The 25,967-nt window shown below is 38.4% G+C and overlaps 1 protein-coding gene across 1 annotated transcript in view; it reads left to right on the top strand.

Annotated features, from left to right (window-relative positions):
* Positions 1-424: 424 nt before the first annotated feature.
* obscna (obscurin, cytoskeletal calmodulin and titin-interacting RhoGEF a) overlaps positions 425-25,967 on the top strand; it is a 52,099-nt gene continuing 26,556 nt past the window's right edge. Inside the window, exons 1-40 of the mRNA XM_065246712.2 lie at positions 425-616; positions 1,111-1,174; positions 1,270-1,536; positions 1,807-1,968; positions 2,994-3,098; positions 3,181-3,447; positions 3,699-3,968; positions 4,060-4,326; positions 4,582-4,845; positions 5,351-5,617; positions 6,891-7,160; positions 7,250-7,516; positions 7,702-7,968; positions 8,141-8,413; positions 8,488-8,751; positions 10,546-10,812; positions 11,030-11,296; positions 11,427-11,693; positions 11,802-12,068; positions 12,186-12,452; positions 12,951-13,217; positions 13,792-14,058; positions 14,150-14,416; positions 14,501-14,767; positions 14,897-15,163; positions 15,355-15,621; positions 15,701-15,967; positions 16,261-16,530; positions 17,622-17,900; positions 18,012-18,269; positions 18,558-18,824; positions 18,923-19,189; positions 20,699-20,965; positions 21,759-22,025; positions 22,120-22,386; positions 24,262-24,528; positions 24,613-24,879; positions 24,970-25,236; positions 25,326-25,592; positions 25,696-25,962. Of these exons, the coding sequence (XP_065102784.2) occupies positions 1,168-1,174; positions 1,270-1,536; positions 1,807-1,968; positions 2,994-3,098; positions 3,181-3,447; positions 3,699-3,968; positions 4,060-4,326; positions 4,582-4,845; positions 5,351-5,617; positions 6,891-7,160; positions 7,250-7,516; positions 7,702-7,968; positions 8,141-8,413; positions 8,488-8,751; positions 10,546-10,812; positions 11,030-11,296; positions 11,427-11,693; positions 11,802-12,068; positions 12,186-12,452; positions 12,951-13,217; positions 13,792-14,058; positions 14,150-14,416; positions 14,501-14,767; positions 14,897-15,163; positions 15,355-15,621; positions 15,701-15,967; positions 16,261-16,530; positions 17,622-17,900; positions 18,012-18,269; positions 18,558-18,824; positions 18,923-19,189; positions 20,699-20,965; positions 21,759-22,025; positions 22,120-22,386; positions 24,262-24,528; positions 24,613-24,879; positions 24,970-25,236; positions 25,326-25,592; positions 25,696-25,962 (9,898 nt within the window). The 5' untranslated portion in view covers positions 425-616; positions 1,111-1,167. The remainder of the gene's footprint in view (positions 617-1,110; positions 1,175-1,269; positions 1,537-1,806; positions 1,969-2,993; positions 3,099-3,180; positions 3,448-3,698; positions 3,969-4,059; positions 4,327-4,581; positions 4,846-5,350; positions 5,618-6,890; positions 7,161-7,249; positions 7,517-7,701; positions 7,969-8,140; positions 8,414-8,487; positions 8,752-10,545; positions 10,813-11,029; positions 11,297-11,426; positions 11,694-11,801; positions 12,069-12,185; positions 12,453-12,950; positions 13,218-13,791; positions 14,059-14,149; positions 14,417-14,500; positions 14,768-14,896; positions 15,164-15,354; positions 15,622-15,700; positions 15,968-16,260; positions 16,531-17,621; positions 17,901-18,011; positions 18,270-18,557; positions 18,825-18,922; positions 19,190-20,698; positions 20,966-21,758; positions 22,026-22,119; positions 22,387-24,261; positions 24,529-24,612; positions 24,880-24,969; positions 25,237-25,325; positions 25,593-25,695; positions 25,963-25,967) is intronic.

Below are 25,967 nucleotides of genomic sequence, written 5' to 3'. Positions count from 1 at the left end.
GATGAGCAAAATTACCTAAGAAAATATGTTTAGTTTTTAGACAAAAAATATCAAATTTAAGTGAATTTGTGCTTAAAACAAGCAAAACAATCAGCCAATGGGGTGAGACATTTTTTCTTGGATTAAGCATAAAAAAAGTAATCTTATTTCAAAGTCATTTTCTGCAGTGTAAGAGACAAGTATGGAAAAACTTAACAATCTTTTAAGAAGCTTGAATGGTCCATCAACACGTTTAAATAAAAACAATGCTATAAGGCTGAACTTGCACCATGTAGACAAGATGTTACTATCTTTGATGATAATGACGCACAGCTATTTAAAAAAAGAGTCGGGTGAGATATGTCAGCTGTTCGGAATTAGCCTTTGGGAAAGCTGGAAAAAAGAAAAACACCTTCAGCTGCTTGTCTGCCAAGGGAAACGGGGATAGCACACTGACCTTGGCATGCAAGACTTTGGTCAAAGTTTGTTGGCTAATCCTGGAGGAATTTGCATGAAAAAAGAGAAGCAAACTTTGATGTCTTTGGTCTTTTTTTCACCAGCTTCGAAAAGATCTGAGGATGATAAAAAGTGTCTTGTGTGGACCCGAATATGAGGAAAGTATCAAATTCAACTAAAGGTGAGGAGAACAGAACCTTATCCGGTTATTCATCAAAGTCTGGTCAGTAATAATCATTTCTTATGGTTTACTTGAAAGAAAATTGACATGTTTGTGCACATCTGTAGTTGCCAGTTGGTCGATAGTAACAGTACTTGGAGTTACAATGTTTCATAGATTAGAATAGTTCCAATATTTTAACGAACGGTAGAATTAGGAGTATTGTCCCAAATCATAACTTCTCAATCTTCAGTTTTATTATATGAGATGCTCATGCAGTTTTCTTATTTAAGTTCTTACAGTTTATGAAAATGATATTTAATTGAGATAATGAATTTTCTTATGTATCTAGTCTTTTGATCATACAGTAATGGTTTTATGTTTCAAAAGCTTATGATACATTTGAGACCATGCAACTGAGGACTGCTGATATGTCAATGGGTCACCTGGGGGAGGTGTTTGTTTTTGTGTAATGTGAGAGAGAAGTACATGTGTACACTTCACACTGTGTGCAGACTTTGGCTGCTGTTGCTGACCATTACTTAAGGCTTGAAGTGTACGGCTTCCAAAACATGGCATGTAAGAATCATTTCTAATGTCCAAATATGTATTTTTATTATAATGCCCCACTGAACTATAACAAAACTGTAACAAAACAATCCTTTTGATTTTAGTGAACCAAATTCAATTGATTAAGGGCATAGAGGATGTGACACTGTGTGAGAAGGAGGCCTGTACATTTGAAGTGGTCTTAAGTCATGCATTCGTCCAGGGTCAGTGGACCAGAGATGGTGTCCCTCTTAAATCAAAGCCTGTGTGTCGAATTGCCACACGGGGGAAAATGCACACGCTCGCGCTTTCAAGGGTCACGACTTCGGACGCAGGCCTGATCAGTTTTATGGCTGAGGGGATTGAAACCTCTGCTATGCTCACAGTCACAGGTACCACCAAACAGCAACTGTATTGTGTCTTGAATATCATGATCCCGTTTGTGAAATCCAGGTTCAGGTTTCATAATCTATTTATGAGATTAGGAGCTTCAAAGTTTCATTTTGATCATTGTTTTTAATTTTTGACATATAATTTGATAATTTTTGACAAAAGTGGCATTTAGAGGATTTTGATTTTGCATCTGAGCTTCTCATATGACAGGTCTACTGCTTTCTTGCTTGTGATAGCTGTTCTCCTCTTCCACACCTCATTTCTCTCAGCTAGAGACATAAAGATTGTGACCGATCTTCAAGATGCCAGTGTGACGGAAAGGGAGAGGGTGACGTTTGTCTGTGAGGTCAACTTTGAAGATGTGGATGGGAAGTGGTACAAAGATGACAGCCGTCTAAGAGCTGGGGACAATGTTAAAATGAGATGTGAGGGTACGTGTAAGAGGTTTAGGTGGAAACTAAAACATTCTGGTGGCGTATATTGATCAGTGGTGGCCGGTGACTTACGAGGGCGCTTGGTGCAAAGTTCGTCACAACGTTTGTAGCCCGTCTCGTGTGGTTCGTAATTTCAAAATATGTGTTCTGCGCGTCGTGTGATCCTATGTGCATCACGTCTTGTCAAAATAAGTGCCTGCTACAGACGCGTCTAAAGGGTTTATGATAAAAGAGACGGTCGCGTTTGCCAGATACTCGCATAATCTCATGTGTAATCAGCGTTTACTGTTAAGGGAGTGTCTTGCGTTTATTTTGTAAACATGAGCGTCTCTTTGATCATAAATGGTTTTGACTCATGTGCAGCAGGCACTTATTTTGACAAAACACGTGATGCACATGGTTCACATGACACAACAAACACATATTATGAAAACACAAGTAACACACATGACACTCCAAACATATTTTAAATTTGCGTCCCTCGGATGAGCAGTCACGAGCCACCACTGATATTGATGTTGTTTTAGTGTATACAATATTTACATGCCTAGCATAATTTTATGGAAATTGCATCATAAAGTTTAATTGAACATTGTGTAGCCTACTTTGTTATTTAAATAGCATCTTAAGGATTAAATACATATTAGCTACTAACTTGCTAACTAAGTTTTTATAGCACTTCATTTGATGTTATCACGTGACAAGTTAAAATTTTATTTTTTGAGATTGAAAAGGTTAGATGAAGTCATCCCAATTTGCCCACATCCAACAAACTCATTCGCGGCGATGCGCAGATTGACCGGCGTATGACATCACAGTACCGCGAGAAAGAACTCTCTCGCGGTAATCGATGTCATACGCTAATCGTTGTGCGCAGCGTCGCATGCAGTCGAATTACGTCCAGACGAAGTTGACGAAAACACACCACATCGTGAAGTGACGAAAAACGTTTACTTTATGAAAGGTTACGTTTTTTTTGCAGTTTTTACTTTTTAACGATTTTGTTCATTTTATAAACACAGGTAAAATGCACAGTCTAACCTATAAATCCGTAAAGCCTGAAGATGCAGGCGAGATCACATTCACAGCCGAAAGAGTCTCCTCAACAGCGACCCTACGAGTAAAAGGTACAGTTCACACTGTCTAACCTCGACGTTTTTATTCAATTGGTTTAACTGTGTTTAAACTTAACACGGACGATCATTACAGAGCTTCCAGTTCAGTTCGTCAAGCCTTTGAGGGTGAAGATCGCCATGTACAAACACCGTGCCTTACTGGAGTGTCAGGTGTCACGTGTCAGTGCTGTTGTTAAATGGTACAAACGAAATCTGGAAATCGTGCAGAACAAAAAGTACCAAACTGTCAATGAAGGTCTGTACAGACAGCTCATCATAGAGGATGTGGGATCCTCAGATGAAGACACATTTGTCTGTGATGCTGCTGATGAGAGCACCTCGTGCCAACTGTTTGTAGAAGGTGAGACACATACATTTTCATGTTTTAAATGTATAGGCTACTACCATAATAATGAAACTTTTCGTTTACCCACCAAATATTATTTCACAAAAATTGTTTTTTTTGGGAGGCAGACTTTAAGAAATTTCTACAAGTGAAAAGAAGATGCACCCTATCATTTATTTAGATACATATCCTACAACAACATTAAGCCTTTCTACAGTATTAGGATATTAGGAATAGCTTTCTGAATATTTTGTCTCTACCTACAGAGCCGGCTATCAGCATTTTGAAAGGACTTAGTTCTGTGGAGGTCATGGAACCTAAAGAAGCCCGTTTTAAAGTGGAAACCAGTATTAAATTAGTGAGGTCACCTAAATGGACCCTGAATGGAAGGCTACTTAGTCCCTGTCCAGATATCAAAATTGAGAGGGAAGGAACCTCAAACAAACTTACTTTCACCAAAACCGACAGTGGTATGTGTGGCATTGTGCAGTTCATCTCAGGAAAGAGCAAGTCAGAAGCTCAGCTCACAGTTACAGGTAATGAAATATGTGCATGATTTTTTGTTACATTGGCTTGCGAATAGTACAGTATATCTTACTTTAACTCTCGTTTATACCTTCTTAACAGAGCGCCCCTTGGTTGTCACAAAACCCATTTCAGATGTGGAAGTGAAAGAGAATGGACAAGTTACTTTGAGCTGTGAATTTTGTCCATCGCCCAGAGTCGTACGCTGGTTCAAGGGAAGAACCCCTTTGTTTGCTTCAAAAAAGTACACCATGAAGCGGGAGAAAAACAGAGTTGGGATGACCATCCTGGGTGTGAAGGCAGCTGACTCAGGACAGTATCGTTGTCTGGCTGGTGGTTCAGAGACAAGAGGAAGAGTCAGTGTCGAAGGTACGGTTCATTTCCTTTCTGTAATCAATTTCTAGTCTTTCAGTTTTAGTAGAAGTGTAAAATTTTGAGTTTCTGAGAAAACTGAAAGGTTAGCTAGAGGTTCTTCAGAGGTTTTTGGTCAATGTGGTTTCTCTGGAACCTCAAAAAATGTTGGATAGTTTTATTCTGGCAGCAGATAGTGAATGTAGATTTTCACAAAGAATCTTTAATTAGAAGAAAGGGATGTTCAGTACAAATAATTTTTCTTTTCTGTAGTCAAAAGGTTGAAGATCATAAGACACCTGGAACAAGCAGAAGTTGAGGAGGATGGAACTGCAGTGTTCAGCTGTGAATTAAATCAGGAGTCTCCGTGTGTCCAATGGCTTCTCAATGATAGAGTGCTACACACCAATTACATCAACAAAATCCAGAATTCTGGAAAGGTTTACAGTCTGATTCTAAAACGACTCGCCCCTCAGGAGAGCCGTGTAACATTCAAAGCCTTTGATGTCAGTGAATCTGCGTTCCTCAGGGTGAAAGGTGAGGTTTTACTTTGCATGAACAGGATTTACATGGGTCCAACTATTGCACACTTAAAGCTATAGATATTTTTTTTTAAATGTATGCATGTGATTTCCTGTTTATTTAAATGCCAGACATTTTAAAGTGATAGTTCGCCCAAAAATGAAAATTCTGTTATCATTTGCTTACCCTCATGTTGTTACTCACCTGTATACATTTCTTTGTTCTGATGAATGCAAAGAAAGATATTTTAAGGAATGTTTGTAACCAAACCGATCAGAAGCCACATTAACATCCATAGTAGGAAAACAGAATACTATGGAAGACAATGGGGCTTTTTGTTACAAATATTCCTCAAAATATGTTTGTTTGTCAAAACAAAGAAATTAATACAGGTTTGTAACAACATGAGAGTGAGTTAATGATGACAGAATTTTTATTTTTGGGTGAATTATCCCTTTAAAGAATCTGCAAGGGCTGCGTAAGCTGTACAGTATATAACACACATCTTTGTGTCTTTTAGAAAGACCTGCAGTGTTCCTCAGGTCACTGGAGGATGCAGCAGGTGAGGAACGTGGTGAAGTTCATCTGCATTGTGAAGTTTCGAAGCAATCTGTTACCCCTGTATGGAGAAAAGATGGTGAAGTTGTAAATGCCAGTGAGAAGTATGAGATTCTCCATGTGGGCAAGTCATTGACTCTTATTGTTCGCAAGCTTAGAAAGGATGACGGAGGAGAGTACACCTGTGATATCGGCTCCAGTCAAACCAAAGCTAAAGTCAGAGTTCGTGGTAGGTTTTAGATTCTTTGCATTATCACAAATAACTATTTCTAGTTTAAGATATTTTTCACCCATGAATTAAAATTGTGTTATCATTTATCCTCATGTTGTTTAAGCAATGACTTTCTTCCAAGGAACACACAATGTTAATGATGCATAGCTTCATTCTCCTTTGACTTTAATTGTATCAACTTACAATAACCAATAAATGATGACAGATATTTTAACTATCCTTTTAAAAAAATTGCCAAAAATGCATTCAATGCACTGCAAAAATGACTTTCTTACTTAGTATTTTTGTCTTGTTTTTAGTACAAATTTTAAAAAAAATAGAAAATTAGTCTTGTTTTTAGACAAAAAATATACAATTTAATTGAATTTGTGCTTAAAACAAGCAAAAAATCTGTCAATAGGATAAGAGATTTTTTTTTTTTTTTTTTCTTGAATTAAGTCGTTAAGAAAAAAGTAAAAAAAAAATGTTCTTATCCCATTGTCAGATTTTTTTTAGCTTGTTTTAAGCACAAATTCACTTAAATTGTATGTTTTTTGCCCAATTTTGCCTATAAAAAAATGCATCTTCATTCACAGCAAAAAATGACTTACTTCCTTAGTATTTTTGTCTTGTTTTCAAGTAGAAATATAAAAAAAATTCTTAAATTAAGATTTTTTCTTGATGAGCAAAATGGCAAAGAAAATAAGTCCAGTTTTTAGACAAAAATATACAATTTAAGTGAATGTGTGCTTAAAACAAGCAAAACTATCTACCAATGGGGTGAGAAAAAAATCTTAAAATAAGGTTTCCTTTTTTTTAAACAATTAAGGCAAAAATTTCTCACCCCATTGGCAAAAAAATGCATCTTAATTCGCTGCAAAAAAAAAAGACTTTCTTACTTAGTATTTTTCTCTTGTTTTCAAGTAGAAATATCGAACAATTCTTAAATTAAGATGTATTTTCTTGACAAGCAAAATGACCGAAGAAAATAAGTCTAGTTTTTAGACAAATTGGCAGATATTTTTGCTTCTTTTTAATTCAAATTCACTTAAATTGTATATTTTTTATCTAAAAAACTAGACTTATTTTCTTAGGCCATTTTGCTCATCAAGAAAATTCATCTTGATTTAAGAATTGTTTGATATTTCCACTGATAACAAGACAAAAAAATTAAGTTAGAAATTCATTGTTGCAGTGTTTAAGACGTTTTTAGAAATTTGTACTTAAAACAAGACAAAAATACTAAAAAGAAAGTCATCTAACTTTATTTAACCTGAGTAATTGTTTCCAGACCTGCATATTACCATTGTCAATCGCATACGGACGACAACTGTGCTGGAAGGGGAAGACTGCAGTTTTCATTGTGTCTTGTCCCATGATATCATTGATGAAGCAATGTGGCTCATGAATGGCCAACCGATTGTAACTAATGGGCGAATCATAGTTTCCAACAAGGGGCGTAAATATACAATGAACATACTGGAGGTGATGATATCTGATGCTGGGGAGGTGGTCTTTACCATCAAAGATCTCAGTTGCAGGACTATGCTGTTTGTCAAAGGTGAAACCCTCTTTTTTGATTAAATATTACTAAAGTCGGTTACATTGAATTGCGTGTCTGACATGTCTCTGTGTCTGACCTGTTCTCAGAGAAGCCTGTAAGAGTCTTTAGAGATATGTTGAATGTTAAAGCAACGCCTGGTGAGGATGCAGAGCTCAGCTGTGAGATCACCAAACCGGATGCAACAGTTAAATGGTTGAAAAATGGGCGCTTGATTAGAGCTAGCCCAAAATACGAAATTACCCAGAAGCATTATCTGGTGAAGCTGATCATCCATAATGCAGTCATAATGGACTCAGGAGAGTATTGCTGTGAGGCTGATGGAATCGCTACAAGGGCGAGGTTAGATGTCAGAGGTAGATACTTTATTATTCATCTTTGTTTATTTAAGTGACTTCAAAATATACATTTTATCAGTACATGTATTTCCTGGCAATTCTAACCTATGACCAGTGTTGCTTATGCCATGCAACAGATTAGACACTGAATGTTGTTATAATGTTTCTCAAGGTTTTCAATTATTTTCTCTTTCAACATTTAGCCTTACAACATGCATTTGTGAAGGAACTGAAGGATTTACGTGCAGAGGAAAAGGGCATGGTGACCATGGAGTGTGAAACCAGGAAGCCTGCCACAACCGTGACCTGGTTTAAAGGCCTGTTGGTGTTAAGCTCTGGACAGAAGTACATGATGAAAAAGAAAGATGTTATTCTCTCTCTCACCATCTTTAATCTGGAGAAGAATGACAGCGCTGTCTATACCTGTGATGTTGGGACAATGCAGAGCAGAGCTTTACTGACAGTTCATGGTAGACTCAGATTCTAAGATATCTAAAATAATGCAAGATATATTTATGTACTGTAATAGGAATGCACTTTGTATATATTGAACAACATTCTGTGAACCAAAAGTTTACTTTGTGGCATCACTACAATTTTTGAAAGCCTTTAATTTATCTTCCATATGTATCTGGTCCTTAGGGCAAAAAGTAATCATTCTGGATGAACTAGAAGATAAAGAGTGTCTAGAAGGAGATACCATTGTCTTCAAATGTCGTATCTGCCCTAGCGACTACACTGATGTCAAATGGTACCTGGATGAGACCTTGCTGTACACTAATGATCTCAACGAGATCACGATGATGCACAGTGGCTACCACACTCTTACCTTCAAGCAGCTCGCGCGTAAAGACACCGGCACCATTTCATTTGAGGCTGGGGACAAAAGATCATATGCATCACTGTTAGTTAGAGGTAACTATCATTGACATTTAAAAGACGCATGTGGCGATAAACTTGACAAAAACTACAAAATGTTTAAATTGCAGAGAGACGCCCCACTATAACTAAAGCACTGGAAGACACGGAAGCAATAGAAGGAGGAAGTGTGATGCTGTTATGCAAGACCTCAAAGCCGTGTCACATTGTATGGTATAAGGATAACTGTTTAATCTGGCATTCATCAAAGTATGTTGTGACTCGTTCTGGAAATGAGGCCAGGTTGACTATTCACGATGTGACGGACAGTGATGCGGGGGTGTATGAGTGTGACGTGAGATCGGTCAGCACTAAAGCCACCGTAACTGTTAAAGGTACAGTAACTGTATTAAAGGTCACGTTTTTCAAGATGTAATATTAGTCTCAGGTGTCCCTAGAATGTGCCTGTGACATTTTAGGTCCAAATACCCTATACTGTATATCATTTATTATACCATGTTGAAAAGGCCCTTTTTTAGGTGTGCAGGACTTGTGTCTCTTTAAGTGATAATGAGCTACTGCTACTGCTTCCCTCCCCGTTTACTGTTACGGTACATTCACACAGGGCGAAAACGTTAACGCTTCTCATTTACTTTTAATAGTGACGTCATGCATTGCAAAACTGAATTGTGGATCCGTCAACATCGCGTCACTACTGTTGCTCACGGCAGAAGTTAAAATTTCTCAACTTTTCAAGCGCCAATGCGTTAGATTTATGTAAAAACCTTATGCAAATAACCTAGTGCGAGCTGGCCAATGATGTTTATGCAAGACCGGAGCATTTGTTGCAGCCCCTGTGATTGGCTGTTGGCCACGTTTCAAACAAGCCTTCCGTCAAGCATGTGAATGTACCGCCATCTATACCGCAAACATTACACAAAAACATTACACATAAATACACAGTTTTTTACAAGACAATTGGGTGATTCTCATGAAATCCAGTATCAGAATTTTTAAAAAGCCTTTTTTTTTGCACAGATAAGATTAAGGTCTGAACTTACTATAACCATTATTTTTAGAGGATTTTAAAAATATTTCTATAGAATTATTTACATTTTTTAGATTATCATTATAAAAAAATATAATTACCGCAACATGATATTACATTAAATATATGCATTTACAAACTCATGTTTCGGTTATGAGAACTAAAAAGTTGTCTATGTACTCTGACAAAAAAAATCAACTTTTATCTGAAGAGAAAAAATAAGAACTGCTAACCTGGTAGCCATCTTGAGTGTCACAGTCAATTATGTCCTTTCCAACATTTAAAAAAAAAAAATGTTAGTTCCTTGCGAGCTTTAAACAATGAAATTGTTGCGGAGGATGAGAAAATTGGTCTTGGACACATTTATATTCCTTATTATTGTCTCTACATTTACCAATGATCACCAAATACCACACGTTTCTTTACTGTAAATGTTTATAGTATAAGATGCACTGAACCTTTTAATTTTTTAGATTTTTTATTTTACATTTTCTGCGTCAAAGAACCAAAATCCAGTCATGGACACGTTGCGGTAATGAAAATGTTCTTCTTAAATGTTGAAAAAACAACAAAATTGGTTTGTATAATGTCATTTAAAATCATGTGCAAAATAGTACATGAAGAGATGTTTGTAACGGTATGCTTCTTATTTTGATACTCGTACTTCGCATTTACTTTTTTTTTATCAAAATGTTTCATGACACCTCATAAGTCTAATTTTGCGAGAATCACCTAATTGTCGTACTTCATTTTTCATAATTAACGTGCAGTTATGAATTATGTAAGGAAGATTTAAAATAAAAATGATGACCTAACTGTGATCTTTGGACAGATGTGGGCGGGGCCTACGCAATGTGATGTCAGTTTACTCAAAAACACCAATAGTTTGTCCCATGAGACTGTTGAGGTTTTACAGGGATTTCAAAAAAAGGAGTGGGCAGATTTGTATCATTACAGGGTGGTTGTGTACACACGCAGGCGACACAATATGTTCAAGCAACAAAAGTGAATTTGTCATATTGGGACCTTTAAGCAGCTTTAAGAAGTAATTTAGCCATAGTTTAAATTACATAAAAATAAAAGTAGTCCTTTTGTGAAATTCATTTATTTAAATGTTTGTTTAATGTTTGTTTCACATCAGCTATCCCAGCTGAGTTTACAAAATCACTTCAGAATCAGGAGGTCAAAGAGGGAGAGAGCGTTACACTGACGTGTGAATACTCTATACCCGGTGTCCATTTTGTATGGCGCAAAGGACCCGAGACACTGAAGTCAAGTGAGAAGTATCACATGAAACAGAGGAAATCGTGCATCTCGCTTACAGTGCACAATGTGAAGCCAGAAGACTCTGGGAATTACACATGCATTTGCAGAGACCAAAAAACTATGGCTACTGTTACAGTCAATGGTAATAATACTGTATTTCATCCGTAGCATTCATATAATAATCAGCTTTCTAGAAAATCTTAGAACCTTCAGTACCATACTGTATGTTTTGATACTTATCTAAATCCACTTGCCTGTATGTTTTATCAGTACATGCATTTTCTGATATTTGAACCCATGACATTTGCATTACATGCTCTAAAATTTTATCGTACTAACATAGTTCCTCTCTTTGCCAGCGGTTCCTATTTCATTCATTAAAGAGCTCATTAACCAAGAGACAGAAGAGGGTAAAAATGTAACGTTACGCTGTGAGCTTTCTAAACCTGGGATTCCAGTGTACTGGTTGAAAGACGAGCAAACTCTCTGGCCTGAGGAGAAATATCAAATGAGACAAATTGTTACAATACTGGAGCTGATAATCAGAAATCCTGTGCCTGAGGACAGTGGAACTTACTGCTGTGCTTGTCAGGATCAGAGGACCAAAGCTGTCATCACAATACGAGGCAAATCAAAAGTCTTAACATGATGTTTTTTGAAGTTGTTGGGAAACATCTTGGAATTTTGTTTTGTTAAATGTTTTTCAGTGATCTATATGCAGAAATTGAGCTTATTTAACGCTTTGTATATCTGCAGCTCAACCCATCACATTCAAACAGAAGTTAAGAAATCAAGTGGCTGAGGAGGGAAACAGTGTTATTTTGCATTGTGAGGTATCAAAACCGGACACCTCTGTTGAGTGGAGAAAAGGGAATAACTTACTCAAGTCTGGGGAGAAATACCAGATCAGACAGAGGGGCTCTGTGTTAGAGCTCAAAATCTTTAACTTGACGCATGAAGATAGTGGACTCTACAGCTGTTCCTGTGGAAATGCCCAGACATCTGCCAACATTACTGTTAGCGGTAAGCTATTTGTATTTCTTAGGTTGAAAGCCAATGTTTTTGTTCATTTGGTTTAGCAAATTAAAAAGAAGGAATACTCTTTGTTTCATTTAATGTTCTGTTTTTCAGCTCATCTTGTCACCTTCAAAGAGAAGCTAAAGAACTTGGTAGCTGATGAAGGTAAGACAATAACGTTGCATTGTGAGCTTTCAAAAGCTGGCGTCCCAGTACAATGGTGGAATGGAGATGAACTGCTCCAGCCTGGAGAAAAGTATCAGATGAAAGAAAGGGACGCATCTGTTGAGCTTATCATCCGCGAGGCCACACCTGAAGACAGTGGAGTCTACATATGCATCTGCGGAGACCAGAAGACCAAAGCTACAGTCAAAATTGTTGGTAGGGATAATGCAGTTGAGATTGTTTAGGTTGATGCACATCTTTGATAGCATTCCAAAATTTAATAAATATATTCCTTATTCAGTTCATTTAGTGTTTCAAAATGTGGTTGTTCAGGTGCTCCTGCAACTTTTAAGCAAAACCTCAAGAACCAAGAAGCTTCAGAAGGGCAATCTTTGATTTTACTATGTGAGCTCTCCAAAGCTGGAGTACCTGTGGAATGGTGGAGAGGAGAAAAACAACTACTTCCAGGGCCACGGTACCAGATGAGGCTGGATGGAAAGAATGCTGAGTTGGAAATAACTAGTGTTTTACCTGAAGATACTGGGATATACAGCTGTGTTACTGGAGACCAGAAGACCACAGCTGAAGTGAAAATCAAAGGTTAGACCAACAATTTGTTAAACCTCTTTTCTTTTAAGGGACACTCCACATTTTTTTTAAAATAGGCTCATTTTCCAGCTCCCCTAGAGTTAAACACTTAATTTTCGGGTCTGGCAGAACCACTTTTAGCATAGTTTAGCATAATTCATTGAATTTAGTTAGACCATTAGCATTGCGCTCAAAAATGACCAAAGAGTTTCAATATTTTTCCTATTTAAAACTTGACTCTTCTGTAGTTACATTGTGTACTAAGACCGATGTACAATTAAAAGTTGCGATTTTCTAGGCCGATATGGCAAGGAACTGTAGTCTCATTCCGGCATTACAATCAAGGAGTTTCTGGCGTACCATTGCTGCAGCAGGAGCAAGATTTTATGTAGTGCCCGAAAACAGTCCCTTGCTATTGAAAGTTACCAAGGGGACTATTTTCGGGTTGTCTTTATCAGATGATTTGTTTGAACTATAAGGTGATGCAGCATTTTGTCAATGGTTCCTCAGCTCTTCCAATTACTTTCAAACGAGAGCTTCAAAACCAGGTGTCTACAGAGGGTAAAAGTGCAACATTTGCCTGCGAGCTTTCAAAGCCTGGTGCTCCAGTTGAATGGAAGAAGGGTAGAGTGATTCTGAAACCTGGAGGAAAATATCAGATGAAGCTTGAGGGACGGATAACGAAACTGGTGATTAATAACCTTGCAGAGGATGATGCAGGAAATTATACTTGCAAAACCAAAGATTCACAATCGACAGCTGAACTGACGGTTCAAGGTAAGATCCGATGCAGACCAGGAGAATTCGTTGTGAATTTTGAGATGTCATGTGTTTCATGTACATTTCATTGTCATGACCATGTGATGTTTCTCTAGTGTTATCCAGTTCTTCCATTTCCATTTGAAATGTCCACTTCCTCCTCAGCCTCAATAACATGATGACATGTTATTACACAACCCAAGGTTAATCAATATCCCACAAAGGTCACTGTTGGATTTTCATTACATGACATTAGTTTAAATTCATCCTCTTTATTTACACTCCATCCATATTTGACATGAGGCCAGTCTTGATTTCAGAACACCCTTGATATGTTTTTGGTCAAACTAATTAGAAAGCATTTAACTTTGCCACACTCATCATTCATTACAGCAGGGGCTAGTTATGGAGATCTGGTCTGTTGGTTTTGATATGCTTAGTCAGATAGTTGTCCACTGGTATCTTCAGCATTTTGAGTTCAGTAAAGTTTATCTTTGGTGATGGCAGAAACAACCATCAGCCTTTACCAAACTCTACCAAAAACACTAGTCAGTGCAGAAATACATGCTTATCTCTTCATGGCTTTCCGAAGGACTCCCTGCGACCTTCAAAGTAACTTTGAAGAACCAAGAAGCTCAGGAAGGGAACAGTGTCACTTTGCACTGTGAACTTTCCAAACCTGGTGTTCGAGTCGAATGGTGGAAAGGAGAAGAAATGCTCAAGACTGGGGAAAAATACCAGCTAAGGCACAAAGAAGCAACGGTGGAATTGTTAATAAGGAAGGCACTACCAGAAGATAGTGGAGTTTATCGCTGTATATGTGGAGATCAAAAGACAGAAGCCACCATCAAAGTTAATGGTATGATTGAAGTTTCCGTAAGCAATTTCCAAGTACCCAGTTCTTAGTTAAAATGAAATGATCATCATTGTCCTTCCACTGCTTTGTGTAGCTCTTCCTATCACATTTAAACAAGAACTTAAAAATCAAGAAGGTGAGGAAGGAACAAACGTCATGTTGCGTTGTGAGCTCTCGAAGGCCAGTGCTGATGTGAAGTGGTTCAAGGGAGAGGAACTTCTAAAGTCTGGAGATAAGTATCAGATAAGACAATTGGCAACTAAAGTGGAGCTTGTCATCAGAAAACCAGTACCTGAAGATAGTGGGGTCTACTCTTGTGAATGCCCCCATCAGACTTCCAAAGCCTTGGTTAAAATCAATGGTATGAAACTGAAATTAAATGATTGCCACATTTTTAGGTCAAATATTTTGCTTGGGTGACCCAAAAATATTTACAATTTCTTAGCTCTCCCAATAACATTCAAACAAAACCTGAGAAACCAGGAAGTGGTGGAGGGCAACACTGCTGCACTGCGATGTGAATTTTCCAAACCCGGTGCGACGGCTAAGTGGTGGAGGGGAAAAAAGGAGCTGATCCCGGGAGAGAAGTACCAGATGAGGACTGAGGGAAGGATTGCAGAGTTACTCATCAAGAACGTGAACCTGGAAGATGTTGACTCATACAGCTGCACCACTGGAAGTGAAAAGACAACAGCAGAGGTCAAAGTCAAGGGTACGCACTACCGCATAAGGCAATCCAAAAAATGTTGATCTTACTAGTATTAGTGTATCTGTCAACCTTTTGTCATAGGTTTGACCAGTCTCATGGTTAACTTGAACACATTTTTCATCATTTTCATAGCTCTGCCTGTTACATTTAAACAAGAACTCCAAAATGAAGTAGCAAAAGAAGGTGGGCAAGCAGTGTTTACTTGTGAGCTTTCTAAACCCAGCGCTCAAGTTGACTGGAGAAAAGGGAGAGTTATACTCAAGCCCAATGAGAAGTATGAAATGAAGCAAGAGGGGAGGTTCACCAAGCTTGTCATACACAACATAGAAGCTAGCGACGCTGGGAACTATTCATGTAAAACCAAGGATTCTGAGTCAACTTCTGAGTTAACTGTTAAGGGTAAGGCATGCAAATGTTTAAAGGCTGGCTTGGCATACTGCTGGAGCGGGCAGCATTGTAGTCTTTCTTGGCTTGCTGCTACAGTAGAAGTTGCATTGCTTCCTGTGCTCCTGGCTTCTGCTTCACTGTGCTGTGAGGGTCTGCATGGTTTTGTTGTGATATAATCAAATGTTTCTGGTTGCCACTCCCAGTTCCACCCATCACCTTCAAAGTAAAATTGAAAAATCAGGAACTTGAAGAAGAAAACCTGCTTGTGTTGCACTGTGAACTCTCAAAAGCTGGCTATCCTGTTGAATGGAGAAAAGGAGAAGAGCTTCTAAGACCTGGTTGTAAATATCAATTCAGGGAATATGATACTACAAGGGAGCTGATCATCATAAAAGCAATGCCTGAAGACAGTGGAATCTACAGTTGTACTTGTGGGGAACAAAAGACCAAAGCCACAATCAAAGTGTTTGGTATGGATGAAAGTCTTCAGTACTTTGAGCTTGTATTGTCGGTTCACTTGAGCTAATGTGCTACTGTGCTACTCCTCAGCCACGCCAGTAACATTCAGACAGAACCTTAAGAACCAGGAGGCTCCAGAAGGAGGTCTAGTTGTTCTGCATTGTGAGCTGTCCAAAGCTGGAGTGCCGGTTACATGGTGGAGAGGAGATGAGGAAGTCAGTAATGGAAGTAAATTCCAGATCAAGCAGGAAGGATTGGTTGCCGAGCTGTACATTAAGAACATCCTTCCTATGGATGTTGGGGAATACAGCTGCATTATTGGAGACCAGAAGACCACAGCTGAAGTCAATGTTAGGGGTAGGTTTGTCCTGTTTTTAAGCTTGATTCGGTCTACTGCCAAGTTAGATTTGAATAGTTTTCCTTGCTTTCTAGCTAACTACATCAAAAAACGAAAATATGTGTCTATACCCAACACCTTAACTACATTACAATTATACAGAACTATATAAGCACTGTATGAAACCCTCATGATCCTTTTGAAAAACCTCATGGTTTCATTTCATGTCTACCAGCATGTTAACATTCATATGCAATATTTTAATTGTTGGGCTGTTGTTGTTGAAACTATATTTTCCCCAAACTTCTCATAGCTGCCGCGTCTGTGTTCTTTGAGAAAGAACTTGAAAGTCAGGAAGCAGTAGAGGGGGATTCAGTCCTGTTTAGTTGTTTGCTGTCTAACTCAAATGCTCCAGTGACCTGGAGAAAAGATGCAAAGCAGATTGTGCAGGGTGGGCGATACACCCTACAACATAAAGGTTCCACTCAGGAGCTTGAAATCAGGAAACTGAGAGTAGAGGATGCTGGCGTATACACATGCAGCGTCAGAGGCAAAAAGACCTCTGCAAACCTTAACGTGATGGGTAAGCATCTGTATGGATGAAATTATTCCATTACATAATACCTTTATGAGATGCATGAACATAAAGCACAACAAATTTTAGAACTTTAAAACTATAGATTGCTTTTTAGATGCTTAAATTGTTAGTTCACCCTAGACGGCAAATTTTGTAATTATTAAGTCATCCTCAAGTCGTTCCACACCCGTGAGACCCTCGTTCATCTTCATAACACAAATTACATATTTTTGGTAAAATTTGGGAGCAGTCTGAGTCCCCATAGACAAGTGACAAGAATACTTTATGTACTCATAAAGTCAGTCTCCGCTGCGTTTTTGTGAAAGCAGCGCATGCATGCGCCGTGCATCAGCCATAGACATATATACATAGATGCCCCTTTAATGACTCACATCTATGGAGCAGTCGAATTAGGCATATATATATATATACTAGGATTCTGTGTGTATTCAATGCGCCGCCATTGTTGTTTGGACTGTTTGTTTGGATTGTAGTGAATGGTGCGCTGTGATTTGTTCAGTGGATTTATTGCATTCTACAGAGAAGGAGGAGTGGCGTTTAACGCGTTTTGGGAAAAAAGAGAGAAAAGATGACAGAATAACACAGCGGATATCCTATCTTGCGTAAAATTAAGAATTTACTTTTTAATACTGACCTGATACAATACTGATTTTGGTGGTAACAATTTTTTTTAAAATGCCGCTTACCGCGTTTTGGAACCAAACTCTTCATATATATGTCCATGGCTGACACACAATGCCGGTGTTGAATATGCATCAGAGGCTGAATTTATCAGCACAAAATGTATTCTTGTCACTTCATAAATGAAAGTGAAATGTCTATTTTAACAATGTCTTTACTGCCTTTTTGGGCCTTGAAAGTTGTGAGGTGCATTGCTGCCTATAAAGAATCAGACAGCTTTCGTTTTTCATCAAAAATATCTTAATTTGAGTCCGAAGATGAATGAAGGTCTTACGGGTGTGGAACAACATGAGAGCATGAGAGATTAATAGCAAAATTTTAATTCTTGGGTGAACTAATGCTTTTAACGAATGCTCTCCAAGAACTCCTGATCATGTTAATGTTCTCATCCTCAGAACGTGTGAGGATTGTAAAAGGGCTACGTGACTTGACGGTTACTGCTGGCGAGAACGCTCAATTTGTATGTGAATTATCACATGAAAATGTCCTTGATGGAATTTGGTGGCTCGGTTCCACCGTACTGCAGGAGAACGAGATGAATCAAATGAGTATCTCTGGCCGAGAACACCACCTGGTGCTCACTATGACTACACCTGAGGAGTCAGGTGTTGTGTCTTTTGTGGTGGGAAATGAACAGACATCTGCTCGTCTGCGGGTTAACAGCAAACCAAAAGGTGAGCATGGAGATCCTCATCGCAAGGATCTGCAAACAGGCGCAATTTCTTTCGTAACCGAGATTATATTTAGTGTAACTGCATACAATAAAGTGCATTTTGTCTTTACAGTTTTTATAGAGGAGAAACTGAAAGACATGACTATTTTTGTGGGTGATTCTGCCACTTTGACCTGTGTGACCTCTGACTCCCGTACGCCTGTAACCTGGAAACGAAATAATGTGACCCTGCTACCTGGAGAGAAGTATGAACCTCTGAAAGAAGGGAAACGCAATCTTCTTCTGATTCACAAAGTCAGAAAAGAGGATGCTGGGATTTACATGTGCGATACAGGAGACATGCAGAGTAGTGCTACACTAACGGTTAAAGGTAAGAATTTGTAACTAAATGCGTGAAATTTATAAACTTTCTCTAAATGTATAAATTAATTTTACATTTACAATTTCTTGATAACCAATGTCTACTCTTTAAAATATCCATGACTCTGCAAGTATAGGTTTAGAGAAGGTGATAGTAACATTTCTGTGATATAGTTTGTTGTGGTTGACCTGTTTCACTTATACACTTATACTGTTTCACATCAATTTATCTATAAAAAATTGCGTTTGTACAGTAATTTTTTGAAACATAATATTATCTGTGCTTGCAATATCTCAGAACGTCCTATATTTTTCCGTGGGGAGCTCCAAAACCAAGAAGCTGAAGAAGGGGAGATTGCGTTCTTGAGGTGTGAGTTGTCTCAACCTGGAGTCGCGGTTGAGTGGAAGAAGGGAGCCGTTCTGCTTCATCCTGGGAACAAATATGAGATGAAGCAAGATGGATGTGAGCTACAGCTACAGATCAATGATCTCACAAGTCAGGACAGTGGGGCCTACCGGTGTTGTGCTGATGGCATTGAGACCAGGGCCAGTATTACTGTAAAGGGTATGATGCAATAATAATTGTTTGTCTGTATATTGCAGCCGATGAACTTCAGTATACTATATATATACTTAAGTCTTCTTTTTTTTTTTTTACCACAGAACGTCCCTTGTTTTTCCATGAAGAGCTCCAAAATCAAGAAGCGGAGGAAGGTGAAATGGCCTTTCTGTGCTGTGAGCTCTCTAAACCTGGAGTGTCAGTACAGTGGAAGAAGGGGGCAATGGTGCTGAAGAGTGGAAGGAAATATAAGATGATGCAAGAAGGCAATGAGCTACAGCTTCAGATCTGTGACCTTACAAGTCAAGACAGTGGCATCTACAGATGCTGTGCTGGCAGCCTGGAAACACGGGCTAATGTTTTAGTTAAAGGTTGGTGATGCGTTGTTGTACCATGGCCACTTTGTTTAAAAATAATTGTTCATCTTAGAATTGGCCCATTTATTCTAAACCTATTGAATGTTCTATGGAAATAAGAGACTATGGAATGTGCTATATTATACTACTGTATGATTTAAAATTCAAAGGCATATCATCCAAAAATTAAAATTCTGTGATCATTTACTCACCCTCATGTTGTTCTAAAAGGGGTCGAGTACGTGCTATAATTGGGTCCTCAGTACTTATTTTAACCTAGAAAATGTGAAAAAGAAAGACCAAGTAACTGTTTTGGTAACTTGTCTGCAAACATGTGAAAAATTAGGTCGTTCTGATTTTGCTTGTTTTGTGAAAAAAGGTAGCAAGTCCAATTACAATAATACCGTCCCTTAATCTGCACTATCCAACCACTGCCATTTAGTGCAAAGAGAAATGGAGAGAGAAAAAATTATTGAAAGAATTGAGTTTTAATTTCAACAAACCACCATCAGTGTTTGCATTTCTTCAACTCATTTGCATTTTAAATGACACACCCAAAAACGGTCCATTTTTGCTCAGACCTATAAAGTGGCAATTTTAACATGCTATAATAAATTATCTGAGGGGTATTTTGAGCTAAAACTTCACGTAGGTGCACTGGTGACACAAAATACTTATTTTACATCTTAAAAAAATCATAATATGACCCCTTTAATCTGTGTTAGTTTCTGTTGATGAATAAAGAAGATATTATTTTCATGAACGATGGTAAACACACAGTTGACAGTAGCCTACCCATTGGCTTCCATAGTATTTGTTTTTCCTACTATGGAAGTCAATTGGTAAGGTCAACTGTGTGCTTACCATCATTTATCTAAATATCTTCCTTTTTATTGACATCCATAATATTTGAAGAGTTTCATTGCAAAACGAGAGAACTTGTTTTTTGGTTGTGCATTCAAATTAATATCGATTTTACTCCAGTTGGTTTGTTTTTATTAAGACCTTCATAACTTAAAAATACAGCTAAGTAGCACCATAAAACAAAATAATAACATGATAACATAATAATAAACATGTTTTGACAAAAATGTTAAAAACTGAGTTATCTCGTTTTGCAACTAAACTCTTCATTTGTTTTTCGTACTATGGAAGTCAATGGGTACCGTCAACTGCGTGCTTACCATCATTTATAAAAATATCTTCTTTTGTATTCCATAGAAGAAAGAATCGTGGGTGGGTAAATGAAACTAGAGAAAATAAATCTCTTTAACATAAGTGTGACCTTGCCTGGAAAAACCCAGCTAAAGTCATTTTTGTAAGAACTGTTTTCTACATAAAATCATCATAATGTAAAGGACATTTTGTGAAAATATAACCTTAATATTGACTTGAGTAAAGCCATGTCGAAGATTGAAATCACAGTGAAATCGAACTTTGATGCTCCCAATCTCATAATTTAGTGAGTGTGAGATTAAGCCTGGTTTTACAGGTACGGTCACAAATGTACTCTACATTTTCCAGAGCAACCTCTTTTCTTCTGTGAGGACCTCCATAACCAAGAGGCAGAAGAAGGTGAGACGGCCTTCCTGTGCTGTGAGCTCTCTAAACCTGGATTTGAGGTGCAGTGGAAGAAGGGGGCAATAAGACTGAGACCAGGAAACAAATATGATATGAAACAAGATGGCTGCAAAGTCCAGCTCCAGATCCATGACCTGACAAGTCAAGATAGTGGCACATACAAGTGCTGCTCTGGAAGCGTCTTTACCACAGCAACTATTGTAGTCAAAGGTGGGATACATGAAATTAAAAGGTCATTCTTACATACATATTATTGGATATATTTCTGGTTGAAGGGTGTACAAGGTGCTCTCAGGAAATTGTTTACACATTATTATACATTTTATGAACATAAGTGTTTAAGGGGCTGGACACACCAAAACTTTTAAACGTGGCTGATAACGCTTTGAGGACACCGATTGCCAGCTGTTTTTCAGCTGAGTGCCACCTTTCTTCAGCTGAGCGCTTTGGTAGCTGTGATACTTTAGCTGCGAGCCGGTTGGTTGCTGTGGTAATGTCCCGCCCCTCCTCCACTATGATTGGGCGGCCGTGTGAGAACTGACATTGATGAGCGGAGCTTTTCTACCAAAGATGAATCTCTTTCAACTCTTGACGATCAGCGCCGAGCGCGAAAAAACGCCCAGCGCCGGTTTTCAGCGCGGAAAAAAACCCGCTAGCTGCTGGCTTATTTGAAAAACGCAGAGCTTCCATTGGAAACAATTGAAAACATGCGCTGGCCACAGGCGTAAAAGTTTTGGTGTACACAACCCCTTAGTTTATAGCAATAACACAAAAAATACAAAAAGTGAAACCGTAATAGCTTGGTAAAGAGATCATAACTGTGCTGGCATCAGACCAATCAGCTTTAAGGACTCAAACTTTCCATTTTTAAAGTGTTCATGAAAACGTAAGTGCCAAAATGAGATAATAGCACACAAGTGGATTTCCATAATAGCATGTAGTTGTCTCCAAATTGTATAGAGGTGTTACTGAAACAGGTTATTTGTACCACATTGTTTTGCAGAGCAACCACTGTACTTCTGCAAGAAGCTTGAATGTCAAGAAGCAGAAGAGGGGGAAACGGCTGTCTTTTACTGTGAGCTTTCCAAACCAGCATCTGGTGTACAATGGAAGAAAGGAGCAGTGCTGCTGAAGTCTGGAAGAAAATATGAAATAAATCAGAATGGTGGTGAACTGCAGCTTCACATACGTGAACTCACAAGTCAAGACACTGGTGTTTACACATGCTGTGCTGGTGCTCTCGTGACCTCAGCATCTCTGGCAGTGAAAGGTGCTGTTTCGATATTTTTCCACTTGACACTAAGGTGTATATTCAAGTAACACCAAAACAAAGTAATAATAACATACTTATGTGCTTTATCCAGAACAACCTCTTTATTTCTCGGAGGAGCTTCAAAGGCAAGAAGTGGAAGAAGGTGAGACTGCCATCCTGTGCTGTGAGCTCTCCAAAACTGAAGTTGCAATTCAGTGGAGAAAGGGAACACTGTTGCTTAGGCCAGGAAGCAAATATGAGATGAAGCAAGATGGCTGTAAATGTTTGCTTCTGATACACGAATTGAACAGTCAGGACAGTGGTTCCTACAAATGTTGTGCTGGTAGCTTGGTGACCACCACTTCTCTTGAGGTGAAAGGTAAGTACCTTTCTAAAAGTGAAACATCATCTCTACATTTATATTTTATTAACAAGTTAGTAGATTTAACCAGGTTGGAGACCAGATGAATTTATCCAGCATGAAAATTAGGCTTGTGTCATATTATTATAGAGAGTTTGGTTCCAAAACGCAAAAAATCAATTTTGACTAGTTTTGGTAAAAATGTGTTTTCTATACCAAGAAAGTGACAAGATGAAAACCACTATTTTCTGTTACAAACTTTCACATAGCATCTTTAGGTTATAATAACATTAAAATTCAAATCCATAATTTGATTTTCAAAGATTTATTATAAAAACAGATTATTTTTCCGCAAAATGCAATCAATCCAAGTTTTAAAAAAAATTCTGTAAAATCTATAGAATCAAAATATAAATGTGCATTCATATTTGCCATGTTATATTTATATTTAGTTGACTAGTGGTATACACCGATTAAAAAAATAAACATTAATGGCATTAATCAAAACACTTACTTTGAGGCTGTTTACACTTGGCATTAACATGCGTTTTCGTCGATTGGATCACAAGTGGACGACGTTAATGCCAGGTGTAAACGGTGTTCAAAACGTTTTGAGCTCGTCCACTTTCGACCACTTTCAACCACATTCAGAGGTAGTCGAAACTACTTTCGATCGGATCGCTTTGGAGTTGCGGAACGCATATGTGGTTGAATGTGTTCGAACAGCCACACGCGACCGCCTTCTCTCCGCCCTTTTATCTAATCTGAGGTATTAAGCACAAGTTTTACGTCTTTTTTTTTACTTCTGGCGTGAACATACGGTGAACAGCGCTATTTTTAGCCTTTCATTGATAAAACTAAAGCGGAGGATCTCCGTAGTTTCGTTTTGAAAGCGTGTGAAAGTTGCGCGATCATATTTCATCAATTGTGCTGAAAATTCAGAGAAAGCTCTAACATATACACGTAAAAAACACTGTACAGCATGTTTACTTGCTAAACAAGCAGTGGACTCCAACATAATATTAGTTTGCGTCCATATAAACTCATAATTACTCCCTCTCGGGTTTGAATGACAGCAGAGAGACTCACCCACCTTCTCACAGACCACCCCCTCACAGTATTCAGGACAGAAGCATTCGAAAGTGGACAAAAGAGACGGATTTAAATACCAGGTGTAAACGTAATGTGTCTCTCTTGTCCACTTGTGATCCGATTGAAGAAAACACATCTTAATACCAAGTGTAAACAGCCCCTTTGTCATATTAAGAACACTGCCATTGCTGCTGTCTTCCTTGGGACGTCGTCGCTGTTCTTTTTTGACAGCGATCAGCTGAAATTTTTTCGTTGACTGATGAGTAAAATAATGGAACGTTTTTCATAAGATCCCCTGGGGTCAATGTGTTAGCATGACAGCGGCTTGTCGTGTGAGAACAAGCAACAGCCGGCATTTTTCCTTTGCCCGAGTGCTTCTTACGTAAATTATTTGATTTTGATGGCTTACGTTTCTTCCCCACCACAGAAAACCAAGACAGGTTTATCAATGCCATCAAAAGTATTATTTTGTTTTTGTTTGTTTGTTGATCACGACGTACAAAGTAGATGAGGAAAGCTAGGATACTGTGAGCTCCGCGTTAGTTTTGTATACAATGCGTGAAATGGTGCGCTGTGATTGGTTAAGCGGATTTATTGCATTCTGCAGAGAAGGAGGACTGGCGTTTGTTGCGGTTTGGAAAAAAGGGGAGAAAAGATGACAGAATAACACACAGAATATCGGATTTTGCATAAAATTAAGAATTCACTATTTAATACTAAACCGATACTGGCTGAATACTGATTTTTTAAAATGCTGTTTATCGCGTTTTGGAACCAAATCTTCATATGTTCTTTCTCCAGAACCACCCATTTTCTTCAGAGAGGAGCTTCAAAGTCGAGAGGTAAAAGAAGGAGAAACAGCCACCCTGACCTGTGAGCTTTCAAAACCTGGAGTTGCGGTGCAGTGGAAGAAAGGAACGGTGCTGCTAAAACCAGGAAAAAAATATGAGATGACACAAAATAGCTGTCTACTGCAACTTCACATACGTGACCTGAAAAGTGAAGATACTGGCTCCTATAAATGTTGTGCGGGTAGCTTGGTGACAACTGCTTCTCTTGTGGTAAAAGGTAAGCGAACTACATCAATGTTTTATTTTCTCCTTTTGATATTTGACATGAGAATCAGTGTATTTTGTATTCCCTCATTTCCAGAGCAACCTTTATACTTCTGTAAGAATCTTCAAAGTCTTGAAGCAGAAGAAGGTGAGACGGCCTTATTTAACTGTGAGCTCTCAAAGCCTGGAGTTAGTGTGCAGTGGAGGAAAGGAACAGAGTTGCTCAGTCCAGGAAACAAGTATGAGATGAAACAGGACGGATGTATACAACAACTTCAGATACGTGACCTGAAAGGTATAGATTCGGGCTCCTATAAGTGCATTGCAGGTAGACAGGTGACAACTGCTTCTCTTCTGGTAAAGGGTAAGCAAATTATTTATTTTATGAAAAAAAATATTTTTTCCTCTTCTGGTTGATAAAGAATTTTTTTATTGTCCATTGGGTTTTCTTCAGAAGAACCATTATTCTTCTCAAAGGAACTCAAAAACCAAGAAGCAGAGTTGGGTAAGACAGCCATATTGTGCTGTGAGATCTCGAAACCTGAAACTTCGGTGGAGTGGAAGAAAGGAGCAGTGCTTTTGAAGCCTGGTAAGAAGTATGAGATGAAGCAATACGGGTGTGAAATACAGCTTTATATATATGAGCTAACAGCACAGGACAGTGGGACCTACAAATGTTGTGCAGGAACTTTGGTCACTACTTGCTCGATTAAGGTGAAAGGTAAGGGGCTTGTTTTGGTGAAACTTAAGTATCAAATGCAAGTATGTAATGCACTTAATAAGTGTGTAAAACTTATTCACCCTGTCCAGAGCAACCTTTAATGTTCTGCAAGAACCTTCAAAATCTTGAAGCTGAAGAAGGTGAGACGGTCATCCTGTCCTGTGAGCTCTCAAAATCTGGCGTTGCTGTTCAGTGGAAGAAAGGAACATCACTGCTAAGTACAGGAAACAAATACGAGATGATACAGGATGGATGCGTACTACAACTCCGGATACGTGATGTAAAAAGTCAAGATGGTGGCTCTTATAAGTGTTGTGCAGGTAGCCTTGTGACAACTGCTACTCTTGTTGTAAAGGGTAAGTGAATAATTTAAAGTGATTTTTTCATAGATATAAGAATCAATTAAATATTTTTTTTTGCTAAGGAAGAAGTAAATACATTTTTGTTTTCCATTCCCAGAACAACCCTTGGTCTTTTCTAAAGAGCTTCAAAATCAAGAAGTGAAAGAGGGTAAGATAGCTATCTTGCAATGTGAGCTCTCTAAACCTGTAACGTCTGTTCAGTGGAAGAAAGGATCACTAGTGCTGAAGCCTAGTAAGAAATATGAGATGAAGCAAAATGGTTGTCAGCTACAGCTTCAGATACACAAGCTAACAGCACAGGACAGTGGGACCTACAAGTGCTGTGCTGAGTGCCTGGTTACTACTGGCTCTGTTATGGTGAAAGGTGTG

Source organism: Paramisgurnus dabryanus, chromosome 11 (assembly GCF_030506205.2).
Source record: "Paramisgurnus dabryanus chromosome 11, PD_genome_1.1, whole genome shotgun sequence".
Classification (NCBI taxonomy): Eukaryota; Metazoa; Chordata; class Actinopteri; order Cypriniformes; family Cobitidae; genus Paramisgurnus; species Paramisgurnus dabryanus.
Note: the sequence above shows the minus strand (reverse complement) of the source record. Positions and strands in the feature narration are given on the sequence as shown.